This window comes from Mus musculus, chromosome 8 (genome assembly GCF_000001635.26).
Source record: "Mus musculus strain C57BL/6J chromosome 8, GRCm38.p6 C57BL/6J".
In the NCBI taxonomy this organism is placed as follows: domain Eukaryota; kingdom Metazoa; phylum Chordata; class Mammalia; order Rodentia; family Muridae; genus Mus; species Mus musculus.
In genome coordinates, this window is record NC_000074.6 from 60,910,172 (window position 1) to 60,927,157 (window position 16,986).

The 16,986-nt window shown below is 39.2% G+C and overlaps 1 protein-coding gene across 9 annotated transcripts in view; it reads right to left on the reverse strand.

Moving 5' to 3' along the window:
- Window positions 1-217: 217 nt before the first annotated feature.
- Clcn3 (chloride channel, voltage-sensitive 3) overlaps window positions 218-16,986 on the reverse strand; it is a 72,929-nt gene continuing 56,160 nt past the window's right edge. For 3 of the 9 annotated variants that reach the window (XM_006509260.3, XM_006509259.3, XM_017312552.2), the window contains exons 10-13: window positions 12,619-13,017; window positions 9,169-9,385; window positions 4,582-4,657; window positions 689-3,004 (exon numbers count right to left, since the gene is read on the reverse strand). In XM_006509260.3, coding sequence (XP_006509323.1) covers window positions 2,846-3,004; window positions 4,582-4,657; window positions 9,169-9,385; window positions 12,619-13,017 — 851 coding nt within the window. In that variant the 3' untranslated portion in view covers window positions 689-2,845. The other 6 variants (NM_007711.3, NM_173873.1, NM_173876.3 and 3 more) reach the window with 4 other exon arrangements.

The window sequence follows — 16,986 nt, forward strand, 5'->3', positions numbered from 1 at the left end:
CAGTGGGCAGAGGAACTTTCCAGCAGGCCTTAAGCCTGAGTTTGATCTCTGGCTCCCACATGTTGGCAGGAGGTAACTGGCCACTGAGGTACACTGAGCCCTAGCCTGTTGCAGTGCAGTGTACACGCATTCTCAATCATGCTGGCTTACACTGACCACACAGTGCGGCTGCGCAAAGGAAGAGCTGTTGGTACAGGTGCAATTAAAAGCCAAACCACACTTTTAAGTAGAGATTTTAATAGATCTTAACTCATCACAGTAATCATTTTTACTGTAATGATATGCAGCTTTTACTACACTAGTATAAATAAAAACAGATAAATACAGCTCTAGGCAACATCACAGGTTAACAAACTAAGCATTCTTCATGAACCAAAACCAAAAACGATTATTAATAGATGCTGACACGCTCGCCCATTTTCATCATACCTTCCTAAAAAGGGTACTCAAATGAGGCGCTGCACTTAGTATATTGGTCAATAAGTTTGCCAATTAGCTAGGCACATGTAGTTCATGGTATCCACTATCTTATTTGGTTGGAAATCAACCAAACCTTTATGAAAAGAGAAAAACAGAACAGATAGTAATACCCAAAAGAAAGAAAAAACAAACTCCAAACCTCTGAACGCATTAAAAACACGTCACTTTTCATGTGTTTCAGCAGTAAGACACATCAGATAGAGAAATGTAACAAAGAAAATGAATGCTTTAATATGGATCCTGAAATGTCAGTCTCTGAAGATGGGTCATGAAACCAGAATATGAAAGAAAAGGAAATGTGGGGGAAAAAAAATCATGTTCAGTTTCATCGCGTTAAACTACAAAGAAACTGGCGTCTCCTTTGAAGACCTGGAACTCAGAAGGGGCTGAGCCACCAATCAGCAGTGCTGAAGAGTTCCTACCCCAGCAGTGTCTTCCATACTGCAAGAATACTTTCAGAGCTACAGAACTACCATTAAAAATGAGTCCACTCTATTTAGCCAAAGAGCAACGAGGAATATTGAAATCTGCCATCAGGAGTAAAAAGACAAAATATCACTGGCAGACAGCAATTTTGGGGAACTTTGGATCACTCGAATATGGCTTCCTGATTTTCTAAGTCTTCAAGATCATACAGACCTAATGTGATTTCATATTTATTAAAAATGGCTCATGCCAGTTGTTTCAGAAAATATCTGTCTGCACAAATGCATTTGGCCTTTGAAAAATGCATACTTGAAGACTAGCTGGGCAGTCTAGTGAGTAAACACCCTTTGCCAGTTGGAAATTAAGACCATGATTAAAACACTGCCAATAACAACTCCTTATACTCTGAGGTACATTATAACTAATCTGTAAAACGTGCACCATATCTACTGAAATCATCACAGAACACTTCAGGGATGGCTGTGACCTACCCAGTGATTCAAAGGTTATAACCACACTGTGATTTTCTTGTTTTCATTTTTGATTGATTTTTCTTAAAAAAAAAAAAAAGTTTGGCTTTAATCTAGTACTAGTAATTTATGGTATTTTCAACTTTCTAGTTTGTGGTCAAGATGGACAGGTCAAAGGGCATAGGCCAGGAGATGGCAGTGAGAAATCAGAAGGTATCATGTGTACTCTGGGTCACGGACATGACTACCTCTTCTTAAACCCTTGTGCCCATGGTAATCTTTACTCATACCTCCATATTTGTAAGTCAGAATTAGTCTATTAAAAAAAGTCACATTAAAAAGGTAAAATTATTTATGTGCAATATTAACTGATCTGCATTTTATAAATTTTAATCCATAAAAATATAAATAAAAATGGTAAATTTTTAAGAAAAGAAATATACATTTAGTGCAAGTTATGAATTACAGTTCATCTCCAGTGTCAGCAGTGAAACATCCTGAAATAAAAGAATGATCTAATTTGAAGAACAAAATTCCAGTGTTTAACATGCAATTAATACCAGGTACAGCTAAACAGACTCCTTCCTCCTCTTTACAGTCACGGCAGCAGCGCTTGCTTTCGTTATGCTGAACAGCACTTCTCTGTCATAGTAGTCATCTCAGAAATAGAAAATTTGCATAAGACTAGGTCACATTATCCATAAAGTCTGAGAGGAAAAAATAAAACTGATTAGAGTCAAGTTTGTTTTAGATTCTGAACCACACAGCACACAAGCTGGGAGATTGCATTCACACCTCCAGATTTTCCCTGCTTGGCCAGCAGTGGTGTGTGCACACATTCCCAAGCCTTTAGTGATGGTACAGACTACATGGTTAATGGCACAAGAAACATTCCCTTCTTGTGATGAAACGTCAGTAAAATCACAGTACATCTCAATATGAGAAAGGACTGCTTCAAAAGGACACACCAGAGAGGTTTCGTTACAGCTCCAGAGGAAGGGGGAGGGAGGACAGAGAAGCTCTTTTGGAATGTAGAAAGGTGATGCGTAACTATACAATTCATGAGTTTAACACAACAGTTCTGGTATAAAAGGGCAAGACCTTGCAGTCTTAATAGATGGCTCAATTCAAAGTAGTCCCTCCAGAAGTAGGGACTGTAATGCGTCTCTGTGGTGCTGAGGGAACCGCCAGACGCTCGAGGATCCCAGGGACAGACGGACGGCTCCGCGGAGGCTCAAGCCTGCACTCCCACTGCACTCCTCAGGGAGTGCAGCCAGTGAGGTGCAGAGCAACATGAGATGAATTACTGTTCCAGGTAGCTAGGGAAATACCTCACTCTTTCCCTTCTCCCTCCCCAAACAATCCCTCTGCTCTCCCAGCATTATTTGCAAACCGGGTTGCAAAGCTCGCCTTGTATTTCCTTTTTTTTTTTTTTTTGAAAGAAGAAAAAAGTGGACGAGTCCCGCAGATTAAAGAATTGTGCTATTCAACAAACGAACTTCCTCTTCTGTCTCCTCTCTGTCCTCATCTACAGGACTCAGTTGAACATTATTGAAGCGGGGTCTTGGTTTGCCGTCTGGGCCATATGACGGAGGATATCTTTTTTTGTTATAATGCCAAGGAGGCGTCTGAAAAGGATAAACAGAAAAAGCTATTAAAATAAAAGGGAAAAGACAAGAGGAACTAAATCTATGGATAAATCCTTTTTGTTGACAGGAATAGAGAGCAAAGCAAGCAGCCTGATTGTGCTTATTTTAAAAGGTGTTTTACTGCAAAGACAATGAAATTACCCAGCAACCATCCTCTGACAAAAATACAGTGGCCACGTAGAGTGTGAGGCCCTTCCCACTGGGGCTGGGACGCAGGCCTCACTGAAGCAGGGCTGCTCTGATTCACGTATGCCAACAGAAAAGTAGCAAAAACTGGGACGATGTTTGAACAGAAAGTAATACTGATCCAGTTTGAAAAGGAACCTATTGCCATTATATTAGAAAACAATTTAAAACCGCAATAGTTTATAGAACCAAAATTTTTAAGAAATAATTTGCCTAGTTGTATGCAGACTATTGCTGAAAGCACATACAATTGAGATGAGATACATAACCAATGATCTGCGCAGAGCTTCACCTCCCAGACTTGACAGTGTGACAACCCAGGATTCTGAAAGCATACTTAGGGTCTTTGCTTTTCAATTTTGTGCTCGCCCCAAAGAAGATACAGTGCTTTATTCAAAGTTTGGATGTTAATGTTTACATTAAACAGTAGGTAAGAAATCAAGAGGCAATCCTGAAAGATTATGTAGGTGAGGCAGAAAGCAGAATGAATGGGAAGCTACTATATTTGGTTAGTAGTTTAAAAAGGATGCATGAAACACTTGTGAAATATTAGCATACAATAGAAATACGTACTTAAACAAATGGGGACAGGTTTCATATAATTATGAGAATTGCAGGTCAAAATAATTTGAGGTATTAATTGTTAAAGTCACACAATTTGTTATGCACAAATCAAAACTGTATCTCTAATCAATGACACCACTAAGACATAAAGCCTATTAAGACAAAAGCTACCTATGACAGTCTAGAAACACGAAACAAAGGGGCACACACGGGATCTATGGACAACCCATAACGAAATGGAAGACACACATTTTGACTGTGAGAATCTATAAGGGTAGCAGAGACAGAACGAATGCTTTGAGAGCTCATCTCCGCACTGTGCTCCAGTTAGGGTGCCAGTTAACAATGTACTCCGTCAGCGCTTCTGCTGCTCAGCTCAGTTCAAGGAGCTTAGATTCACATGACCACAGATTAGGAAGCAAAAAAAAAAGGGGGGGTTTGGGGGTGAAGGCCTGGGGCAGACAGGGTTGGCAGTTTTTAACCAGTCAGGAGTCTTCTGAGACTGGTGAATCCACTAGGGTAGACAGACTTTTCATGCTTAAACAAGTCCAATAATGTTCTCCGCATTACCCAACTGTCAGCAGGACTTAATTGTAACTAATTCTGACGAGAGATGTTAGTTGCTGCTTACTTTCTAAGAATGGAATTTTAGACAGTATATCTAAATTTGTCTCACAGACATCTGGGCAGACACCAGTGTAAGTGGCAGCAGGTGGGACTGTGGCAGGGAGACCTGAACAGTTCACAAGTTTCATGCCTCCTGACTTCTAGGGTGTCTAGTGAGGACAGCTGACACAGCTAATCACCAAGGGCTCCACGTGCTGCTTTAGTTGCTCGAGATGCTCTAAAATGTTCTTCTTTGTGATGATCCCCAAGACAATCCTGAAACAGATTATTATGCTAATAACTGTGAGAAATTAAACTGAAGGGGGTTCCAATCATAATGATAAAGAATGAGAGAAGGAAATAAAACATAAACCGTAAGAATGCTCCTCATGAACTTGAGATAAAAATAAGATGATTTAAGAATCTAGGTTCCATTTTCAGACATTCTACTAACTTAAAAGGTGACACAATACTACTTTTAGTGGTTGAGTTTATTTTTAAATTAAAAATCAAAATAATGAAAGTATGACTAAATTTTAATGATGGAGATGAATAAAAGTGAAAAAGAAACATAATGACACACAGCTACCGGCCGCTACACTTGGGACTGCTTTCAGTGCTCTTTCCCTGGATGACCAGCTCTCAGTTTCTGAGGTAACAACCTACACACTGTGTATGCTGGGGAGGGAGGGGCTTAGTCAGAAAGCGCCCCCCCCCCCCCTTTTTGGTTTTGGTTTTTCGAGACAGGGTTTCTCTGTGTAGCCCTGGCTGTCCTGGAACTCACTCTGTAGACCAGGCTGGCCTCGAATTCAGAAATCCGCCTGCCTCTGCTTCCCAAGTGCTAGGATTAAAGGCGTGCACCACCACGCCCGGCTAATGAGAAATCTCCTAGACCTCTACTATTCATTTGGAAATCCAATTAAGGAAGAATACATGTAAATACTACCGACCTCATTCTCAGGAACTGAATCTCATTTCTTAAGAGATGGTAATAAAACATTCATGGGTACTCCAAATGAGTTTTAATGCATATTTTTCTAAGTAATTTTTCTCAGTTTATGTCATTACCATCACATCTTACAAAAAAATTCTCATAAATTCTCATGAAGATACTTGTAACTAGACTGCTTTTAATTATTAAATACCTTGATAGTTATTTTCCAAAAATAAATGAATTTGCCTACAGTATGTGATGATATAAATTTCAGAAGCCCTTCTAAAATGCCTTCAGAATAATCAGGCATTTCCTTAATGATCTGTCTGCTTAAGTCAACTTTCTTGTTAAGCTGCCTTGGAAATATTTGATTTCTTTTCCTTCCTTCCTCCTTTCTTTCCTTTCCTTTTCTCATTCCCCCTTTCCCTTTTTCATTCCTTTCCCTTCCTTTTTTTTTTTTGGTGACACAGGCTTTCCCTGTGTAGCCCTGGGACTCGCTCTGTAGACCAGGCTGCCCTTGAACCCAGAGTGGCCTCTGCTTCCTGAGTGCTGGGACTTCAAGGTGTGTGCCACCATACCCCACCAAAATTGTGTACAAAGAGTCACTATGGGACTTGAAAGCAATCTGAAAATATTTAGAAACATTTCCCTCATGAAACAATAGCTGGGGCTAGAGAGGCAGGAAGCATATTCACATTATTTTGTTTAAAACAACGGTGTGAAGTTTTCAGAGCATGTGAATGACCTCTCCAGAAAGCGCAACCCTGTACTGTATAAATGTGCATTTGTCCCCTAGAGGAAGGAAGGTCCTTGGGCAAAACACTTGAGGGGTTTGAGGGTTTTTTGTTGTTGTTTTAGTTTTGGGGTTGGTGGTAACTATGTTTAAAGTATATTGTACACATGTATGAAATGTAATGAATTTCATGATTTTGTACAATTAATTAATATATAATAATAAAAAACAAGGCTATTTCTTAAAGCTATAAAGTCTATAGGTTTTTATGGTTAGGAGATGTGGGATTCTTAGCACTTAAATATAGTAAGAGCAGTTTGATTCTTGTGTGTGCTTTTTTATCCAATTAAGTAGAATGGTTAATTTCAGTTTCCCATTTGTATTAGTAAGCTCGGTCAGTATTTGACAGGGTGAGGAACATGACATATTTGCACAGACAAGGCAGCACACTTAGGAGTATACACGTGTATACATTTGGATACACTGGAACATTTACGAACTTTCTCATGCAGAATTTTTAGGAGAGGAAAAACTAGTCATAAAGTTCCTCTTCACCAGTCAAGATTGACTTGAGAAGATGAAGTTAGTTTCAGGTTTGCTCTTTCAGTTTTAAAGAATGAAATGAAAAGAAAAAAAAAAAAACTCAATGCAAAATGTTTCTGATCTATCAGTAATCTGACGTTTATTTTTGGGCTAACAAACAATGATGGGGAAGTTAGTAAGGCTTTAGAAACTGGCATTTCCCAAAGTATGCTCTAAGAAACAGCAATTCCAACAGTGCATCACCCCACCAAAAAATGTCAGCATTTTCAGGCAAACTAGGTAAGCTATGATTTCATTACTGACAGCTGGAGAATCAAAAGCCATCAACATCTTCAAAGTCCAAAGAAATCTTCAACTATAACTTAATTCAATACTTCTCAAACTTATGAGTCACACAACTTTTATTACTCGCCTGTTTGTCCTATAAACTGTGAGAACTAGGGTTTCTTAAACAAACTCAGATGTTCTGTTAGCATATAAAATATGGGACGACACTGACATGACATCCTGTCTGTATCTGTTCTCATTACTTCTCCACTCTTTTTACCTGGACCTAGAGTCCCTGGTTTGCTGCATTTTAATTCCCCCAAATAGGTCTTTTCCACTGCTAAGGTACTACATGAAGTTGGAAAACAAAGAACTACCTAGAACTTCACAGTCTTCACTTTAAAGCATGCTGTCTTTCCTCAGTTTTAGCCATTTTGAGAATAAAACACCTCCCTACTTAGTAGCTCAAGACAATAAAGTCAAGAGTTTCCTCCCCAAATGATCTTTTTCTTTCCAAGTATATTTATGTGAACTAAGGAAAATATGATCAAGGCTGTGAGACGTGACCCTGGAGGAAAGTTCCTTCACTTTGTTTATATGCCAGCGGCAGCAGATAAAACTGTATGTAACTAATTCTTGTCCCCCTAAAAAATAATTTAATCCTTTTGAGGGTCTATACTGCCGAAATCCTGTCAATTAACCAGTAAAGTAACATATAAAAATTAATCTACACAGTAGACTAATTTAACCACAAGAACTGAACAGAACCGAACAGAACTGGTGTTTGTCGATGCAAAAGAGAACCTAAGCCAGGCACAGGGAACTCAAAGCCAACAGTGGCTTAAGAAAACTCACATTCGGTTCCAAGCAAGCCATATAATGGCTCAAAGGGCCTGAGGCAAAGCTTTATTTATTAAATTTTAAACAAAGAAATTTGGTAGCATTTTTAAAAATTAGGTAAGAGCAAACAAAATAAAACAGTAGACAATAGTATTTTATAAAACATCTTTGATTTCTCTCTATCACACTCTAGAAGGTGGCTCTAATAGTCTCACGTTCTGCTTCGTGCTGTTTTTAAGTAGAATGAGTAACTATGACATACTGCTGCTCCTAACCCAATGTGGTATAATGTAGAGGCCCAGAAAATGTTTTAAGAGATTAAGAAATCATGAGGAAAGAACATTCATTCTGTCAGTAAACTATGCTATAGCAGGATTCTGGGATTTTGTCAGCTGGGGAGTTAATTTGAAAACATCTTTACACCTGTCAAACAGAACCTGACCTACCTGGTTTTCTGAGCTTTATGATGATGAGAAAAGGTGTCAAAGTATTCAGGAAGTTGTCTTCCTTTGTTTTTTCTTTTTGTTTTTTAATGTCACCTTTTCCTAGAGAGGGCTCATACGTTCTGTTACCCACAAGTTTTTATACAAAACTTTAAAAAGATAAAATTAGTTGTGATTCTCTGATGTATATGCTACAGTATTTAATCAGCTTCACTTTGTTCAGGGTGAGCCACGGGTTCATAACAAACCCAGGAAACATGGTTCCCTTCCCTAACACTTCTGTGGCAAGATTTCACACGGAGTGTTCTATGGATTCCAGCAAGTCACTGGCAAGCAAGCAAATAACCATAATCTCAGTGTCCCTGAAGCTCACAAGGGTCACAGACTCGAGGCCAGCTCCAAATACAGTGAGGCCCCGCCTCAGCAACAAAATCAACAAATAAAACATTTAAAATTCAGCAAAGAAATAAAATATAGAAATAAAAGGCTCTCAATACATGAATAGTTTTAAGTAATTAACAGTTCAGTTTATGGGTCTGATTTGTTTTAGAGAAGGTAAACTAAAATAAATAAATAAATAAATAAATAAATAGGTAAGAAGGAAAACCAGAGTTATAGATTTTTAATTAAACTGCAAATTTTCACATATTATTTCATTAATGATAGATACTGGCTCAAATAGCACATACCAAAATACCTGGAAAAACAGTTACAAAAAACCCTATACATAAAAAGGAAATAGAAAAAGAAAATGGTTTTGTCAATGCTCCCTACCCCCAGGTAAGAAACACCTCAAGTTCAAAAAACTCTTCATGTGGAGATGTCTCCCTATCTATTTCTTCTCTGACTCTGAACTACAATATCCTCTTACTCTCAGGGAAGTGTGAAGCTTGACTGATCCTACATTTATAGCTGTAAGCCAGACACTCCCACTTGGGAGCTTACTTGGACTCTACCCTGAAAAGACTCCATTAGTAAGGAGCATTAATTACAGTGAGTCAGCTGTCTTCTGTAGTGTTAAACTTACCCGTTGTGAGTTACAAGGCACTGCCTCAGACCAAGCTTTCGAAAGATGTCTACCACAATCTCCATTGGGGTGTGGTCTGTCACTGTAAAAGGGCTCATGTCAAGGATGCTTCTCAGTTTTAATGGCCGTGGACTTTCTGCTGGAAGAGATGGAGTATGCTGTGCAAAACACACCCGAGAACTGCCAACAATCCCTTCTTGTTTTTTTCTGGCACTTTCTGAAAAAGAGATAGAGACAAGGATCCATTTTCAATTGGTGGATTTTCTTTTCTTATAGGCAACTTTGCTTATTCTGACATTAAAAACAGTGTGTTCTATGACTTCTGGTTCCTTTTCTTTTTGACTGACAAAGAACTTGACAGTAATTTCCTATAGTTTTATTCTGGTATGATTTTCAATGGTGCTGAACTATTATTTTCTATCTTCAGAAACATGGAAGCAGGTTTGGAATTGGAATTTTATTTAAAACCTGTAGACATCATCACAAGAGCACTTTACTGCAGAGTCCATCATCAACTGAAGTCCACAATTTATGTTGAGCAATTTATTCTGCACTGGAGACGAGACTAAAGCCGCTCACCCTTGCTCTGTGTTGCTGTCACCCCACTACTGTGCAATTACACTCCATAAAGGCTCTATCAATTTCTCCTCCCCTCCAATGTGCCCCGTCCAGCTGCCTGTTTCTTCTTCCACCTTTGAGGGTGTAAGACAGAAGGGAAAGAACAGAAAGCGACCACACTCAGGAAAATGACATCCTGAGACATAAAACATGGGCAGAACATGCAAATGAAAGACATGCAGCCTTGTGCTTGGTCTTTTGACAAACATTATTGAAAACTATGTGTGGTGTAAATACACTATTAGTTATAGTGAAAATATTTTGAGCATAAATTTTGCTACAAAATACTTAAGCCAAAATAATAAACTACAGTCTGACTGGGAGGAAGGGAAAACCACTGCTTGGAGTGAATGCTACCAAGGCTTCTTCCTCTTTCTGGCCACTAAAGCTGTACTCAGCTGTGCTGTCGCACATCTGGGTACCAGGCACTAAGTGAGGTCCCAATGGCTTGTGAACCAGCCACCTGACAAGTACCGTCATGGTATGAAAGAGACCAACATAAACAGTTCTTTAAACGCTTCCTACATTGCTTTTAGACTGTAAGGACACACCTAACAGCGTGTGCATGGCAACTGAATATCCAATGTAAACAGCAACAGTGGATATGCATAATGGAGACAGACACAGAATATGATGACGGGAAGCATGACGTCAAAAATAGCAAGAGTATGAAGAGTGAAAGTACAGCTGTTACATGCAGTAGGTTATCAGGAGGAGACAATCAGACTTAGCATTCTCGAATACTGTAATAGGGGTGTGCACATCATTTAATACTCGAGTATAAAAAGCAAACATTTTAAAAATAACTGTAGTTACAATAATCTATTAATACAAACAACAGTAACAATGTGATATCAAATAGTTAAAATATTAAATATATAAATAATAACAACTATGTCACCAATGAAAATAACTCTAAATATTCAAACATTTAGATGTGGCAATACATTTTATGAAAATGTCTCTTGTATTCAAAGAGACTGGAACTTCTAGTTACTAATACATCTTGAGGTCACTTAAAAGACTGTAATTAAGCTGATTTCTTGTTGTGTACTCTTCAGCTTGTTTAACTTGCCTTTTAAGAAAACAATATAACAACTTTATTTGTCTTCAATTCTTCCATGTAGTCAGCTTTTACAACCTAAGCTAAAGCAGAGCTTTAATCTTAAATTACATGCTATTCTTCCATGCTCCTGACCAGAGAGTAATGTATGCCTGTACATGTGGACTGTGGTAGTAACTTCCTGAAAAGAGCAAACAATTGAAAAATGGCTTTATACAGGCACTTTTTGCCATGAGTGCCAGGAGCAGATATTATTTGGTAACAGCACATCTGCAGCTATGCTTGCTTTTCTGAGTGCTTCTAGGTCAGCGGAAGTAAGTGAATCCCTTGCAAACCTCTCAGATTTTATAAAGCACCCCTTATCCCTTTCCCGTGCCGTGCTTCCTGTGCTGTTCAAGAAACCCAGAGCAAAGCTTTCGGTAGGGACACACCAACACAGAGACAGATATACAACAAAACATAGCAAGAGGGACAACGAGACACAGAACAGAATTCAAGCAGACACAGACAGACACATGTATGCACACATGTGACAGATAAGCCAAAAACCACAAGCTCCAGACACAGTGACTGAAGACACAGGGACAAGTAGAGAATTCAACCTTGACCTTGCTCTTTCTCAAGTTAATCCAAGAGCAAGCCTGTGATTCCACTCCGTAATGTGAGAACGAAACGCCCTGCGCCTCTGAGGTAGCATTTAATACATTTAACCAACACATTTACAACGGAAAAGTTTGTTTTGCTTGTACTTACTGCGGTGCAGGGAGCAACCCAGAGCCTGGTGCTAGACACATTTACCAACTGAGCTGCATCCCTACCCGAAAACGCTTAGTTCTATCTAAGAAAAAAAGGCGCACTTTTTCGAATGCCCTTGTGTGACAGAAGGTAGCAGAAGTGGACGTCCAGCCTCTATGCCTTACATGGGTCATTTTAAGAAGTGGAGGTGGAGGGGGGATGATCAAGAATTAAGTCATCCTCAGCTACATAGAGATTTTTGAGGAAGCCAGCCTGGGCTCAAAACGTTCTGTGGTATTTCAAATATATTTTGCTGAGCATGGACATATATATATACTATACTATACAGAACTGATTTTTCAATAAATTTTTTTAAGTTTACAGAAGATATACTGGCAAATATTTAAGATATGTTCAAAAGTCATCCTGTGATGGAAGATTTCTGATGCCACATCTTGATATTTCTCGTATATTCCTCTAAACCAACATTATTTCCTGTGCAACAGTCTCTCTGTCAAGTGACAAAAGTTGAAGTCAGTATCTCTCTACAGCAGGTAGGAATATGAATTACTAAATGCATCATGGCTTCAAACCCTGGCCATTCCTTTCCCTGTCTTTAGGAATTTCAAAGCTCCTTAAGACCTCTTTCCTTTTTCTTGGGCTGGTGACTAGCAGCAACCCTAGAAAACAGGAAGGATTGTGACACCTGAGGATTGTTTGACATTTCTAGCTCAAGGTACTACCCAAAAATCTAGGGAATAGCAGATCAATGGCTTAATGAGTCTCTTTCTCACCTCTGACATCATGAGGAAGGACATTTAGAGTTGCTGACAAAGATTAAAATTCTTACTGGCCTTCCCATCACAGGGCAGAAAGATAATCACTGAAGCATACACTCCTACAGAACACAAGACTTAAACTAACACCACTTGCCCCTGAAAACCCAACCAATTAAACATCATTGCTTTTTCTCCTCCTAAAATGTATTACATACAAGACATATACATTCATGAAGTTGTTTTTAAAAGCCGTACCTATTGCAATAGTCAGGTCTCTTCTGAGGGCAAATCCCACTAATCTCTGAGATTCTTTTGACATTATAACAGGAAAGCCATTATAGCTGGTTTCATTAATCATGTTTTCTATGTCATCTACTGTCATATTGTCCTGTGTCAAAACAGCTAAGGGAGGGTCACTTCTTCGAGGTCTCATAACATCAGCAGCCAGGGTTGTATGAGTGAATTCTTCTTTTGCATCCAAGAAAGGGTACCCATTTAGTCGGATGTGTGCTTCATAAATACCTTCCCTACCAAAGGCATCACCAACCCATTTACTGGTCATTACTGCAGCCATAAGAGGAACAATATATTCCAAGCCTCCAGTAAGTTCAAAAACAATAACCACCAGAGACACAGTCATTCTTGTCACACCACCTGAAAGAAATGAACACCAGTGGTCAGGAAAGGCAGGACTCTCACCAGGACAAGTTACTAGAGTCGCATACTAGGCAGGTGAACAGGAAATCTAGACAGATCTTGATCAGTGAAAAGCATTATCATTCAAGACGATAACTATTATGCCTAAGATGATCTGGAGAAAAATCAATCTGGCTATACCATGGAAGATGATTATAACACTTGTAAACTTTTTCTAGCATTAAAAAAACAAACAACAAGCTGAGCAAGAAAAGAGACTTTGCCATTTTGATTTACGGCTGAAGCAAAGAAAAATTTCACTATTATAAAAGTTTACTATAACTTCTTAAATACAAATAAGCACATTACAGCTTTCTTGCTTGCTACCAGTTTAGAAATTGCGTGTGTATGTATATGTAGAATATTAAATAAAATTCCTTATGTCGTTTCAAAACGTGTGAAATATTTTGAAGCCTTGTGATTTATTAACAGTGTAAGTGATAACGTTAGGTATAAAATTCATTTGATCTGGGTAGGGTTTTACGTAGCTTGGACAAGGATCTGGGTTTGAGTCTAACATCCCAAGAAGGAGGTGGAGGAGGAGGGCCGGGAAGTCTCCTGCTTTCCTCAGATGAGCATTCTTGGCTGTCATCTCTCTGCCTGTACTGTCCTAGTCCCTCTGCTCCTCCCTGGCCTCTGCTATACTCCTGTCCTGCACACCACACCTGACTACTTGTTCTGTCAACTACAGACTTTGAAGTAGCTACCAAAGAAAACAACACACGCATGAAATCCACATTTCTCTTCTTTACCAAGGAAGGGCCATTCTCTGATCCCAAATTCTTGCACACGCTCTTCCTCTCAATCTAGGTGATTCTTTTTGAAACCTAAAGTTTTATTCCAATATCTCAACTGTTCACCTCTACAGATTTGAATTCTTCTCTAAGATACTTGAGTCCTTTTCTCAGGATTCTCATTGTTACTAAACTAGCCCAGGACCCAAATTATTCTTTCATTAAAAAAAAAAAGTATGCTCCTTTTAAAATCTTTTTTGAGATATATTTTATTATGTGTAACTGTTTGCCTGAGTATTACATCTGAGCACCTGAAGGCTAGAAGAGGATTTCTGATATTCGGGACCTGGACTTACCAACAGTTATGGACCACCATGTGAGGTGTTGTGACTCAAACCTAGGTCTTCGGAAGAGCAGCCCATGCTCCTGACTGATGAGCCATCTCTCAGTCCTCGTGCTCTCATTCTCATAGCACTTTATCTTACCTCCTTGACTCTCAGACCCCATTACTTTCAACCTACTTCACAAGCCATTTACTACAACTAAGAACTACTTTGTGTTTTTAAAGACAGGGTCTTACTATGCAGCCCAGGCTGGCCTCCATTTCTGCTGGGATTACGGGCACGCACAGACACAGTGGCTTAAGTGTCATTTCCACTGTGTTGCTCTTCTGGTCAGAAGGCCTAACAACTTGGCCAGTGAGATGCATTGGCAAGCAAAGCAGTTGCTGACAAACATGATGTTCTGAGCTCAACCCCCATTTCCCACATGGAAGTAGAGAACTGATTTTCATAAACTGTCCACTAACCTCCATATGCAAGTATAACAATATTCTGAAACACACCACCAAAATAAACCCATAGCTGTAACTTAGGGAGCTCACAGTGCTGGTTAGTTCAGTAAGCCTTTCAGTTTCTTAATCTAAAAAATCAAGGACGGCCACACATCATGTACATACTACTCTATGTCAGCATGTCCTTGCCAGTTTATAAAGGCTTTTTCTTGAATTAAACTAAGAACTTATTGTACAGGACTCATGACCACATCCTTATGTGCATGCTACCTCCCACAATTCTCCCGACAACCAAGGGACACGCTGGCATTTCCATTTTACAGATGAGAAAAGTAAATATCAAAGAACCAAAGGAACTTTTCCAAAGTCATCAAGCTAAAAATGGAAAACCAAGGCTCTGCAACAAATTGGAACAATTTCAAATACAAATTCATCCCGATGCAACCTCAGATACTAATTTTTATAATCTACTTCTTACCAATTCAATGTGTTTCCCAGGATATTCAAAATGTACTATATAATACATTTCTTCAAATTATGAATTCCAAATATATTTTCATACAAATTTATCTTTGCATTAGAATCTTCCCATAACCAGAGTACCCTGGGAAAGCCTCAAAGAGTAATAACTATGGCTCTGAATTACTCCGAGGACTTATGTAGGTCTGTGAGAAGGAGCTATGTGACAAAAGTAAAGAAGACAGTGTGTGTGTGTGTGTGTGTGTGTGTGTGTGTGTGTGTGTGTGTGTGTGTGTGTGTTGCACATGTGCATGCATGTGGGTGCACGGCAGTGCTAGAGGACACCTGCTGCTTTCCTCTACTACTCTGCCTGATTCCTTTAACAAAGGCTCTCCCACTGGAAAGCTCCCTAGCCAGTGAGCTCCTAGAACCCACCTGTGCCCACCCTCCAATGGCGGGGTCACAGCAATGCAGTCAGGCCTGGCTTTGGGGATTGGCCCTGGGGATCAGAATGAGGTCCTCACGCTTGCATGCCAAGAGCTCTTGCTCACTGAACCACCCCCAGCCCTCTATTACATGTTCTATCTTAGCATACCCCAAAACCCTGTGATTCTTCAAAGTACAGCTTTAAAAATGAGTATGACTTTAACTCATTCATGTTTAAACATATTATGAATTGAGAACCAGACAAATCTGTCTGATGGAAAATGACCCTAAAGTTAATTGCTTGAAGAATCAGATTTCAAAGACTGGTGGATTTTGACATTGTCATCAGTAAGCTCATAATTCTAGTGGAACGAAGGCATACCCAAATAAAAGAACTGTGGATTGATAGTCTTTAAAGAGGGCTGCCTCAAAGATAAATCTTGACCAAAGCTTTGGAAGTATGAAGGTGATATGTATAAATGTATAACTTCTCAGTTAAAAATTACCTTTAAACAGCCAGGCGATCGTAGCACGCGCCTTGGGAGCACTCGGGAGGCAGAGGCAGGAGGATTTCTGAGTTCGAGGCCAGCCTGGTCTACAAAGTCAGTTCCAGGACAGCCAGAGCTACACAGAGAAACCCTGTCTCGAAAAACCCAATTACCTTGAAGACAATCCAATCCCCACTGTGCCCTTCCTGGAACAGTTGAGCTCTTAGTCCCTCTAACTTCTGCCCTGCACTCTGTGAGCCCAGGCAGTACACACTGCTGTTTTCTTGCTGCTGGGCTCTTCCCAGAGGCAGCCCACACTTCCTCAGTCTTCTCTCGCCTCTCTCTCACTTTACCTGCTAAAGAGAATGTGGAGGCGAAATACTTGCTACTTTGTTGAAAATGATTTCTAATTTCATTTGATATTACCCTTCTGCAGATTCTGAGTCGCTGAGCAAAATCGAAGTCAAAGTACCAACTGTTAGTCAATATTATACCAAAATTTGGTGGAAAATTTAAATATAAAACCAAATAATTTTTCAGCCAAAGAGAACAATGAACAGATTCTTACAGATTTAAAACTATTATTTTGCTTTTATGTCACTAAAATGAATAGTTACCATTTCTTTTATACAAATGTAACTTAGACGCTAAAGAGTTGATATGATAAATCTTTATTAAGGCTGATAAGTTATTATAGAGCTTAATGTGAGGCTATTCTGAAGCTTCATTATAACTCTGACTTTAGGAACATGGCTATCAATTGTTACACATAGACTAAGATCTCTATCAGTGAAAAACCAAGATTCTTTGAATAGGATTCAGATTAAGGCTATGTTGTACCAAGATGGTTTCTGTCATAAAGCATTATGTGATATTATAAATATGGTAGCTATTATTACATTTTTACAGTAAACAAATGTTCTTAGACAAAACAAAATCCAGTACTACACAAGACTATTAGCGCTTCATTTCTTTTAAACGATTCCTTCCTTCTACCTCGCATCATCTTCTTCCTAGCCACAAGAGT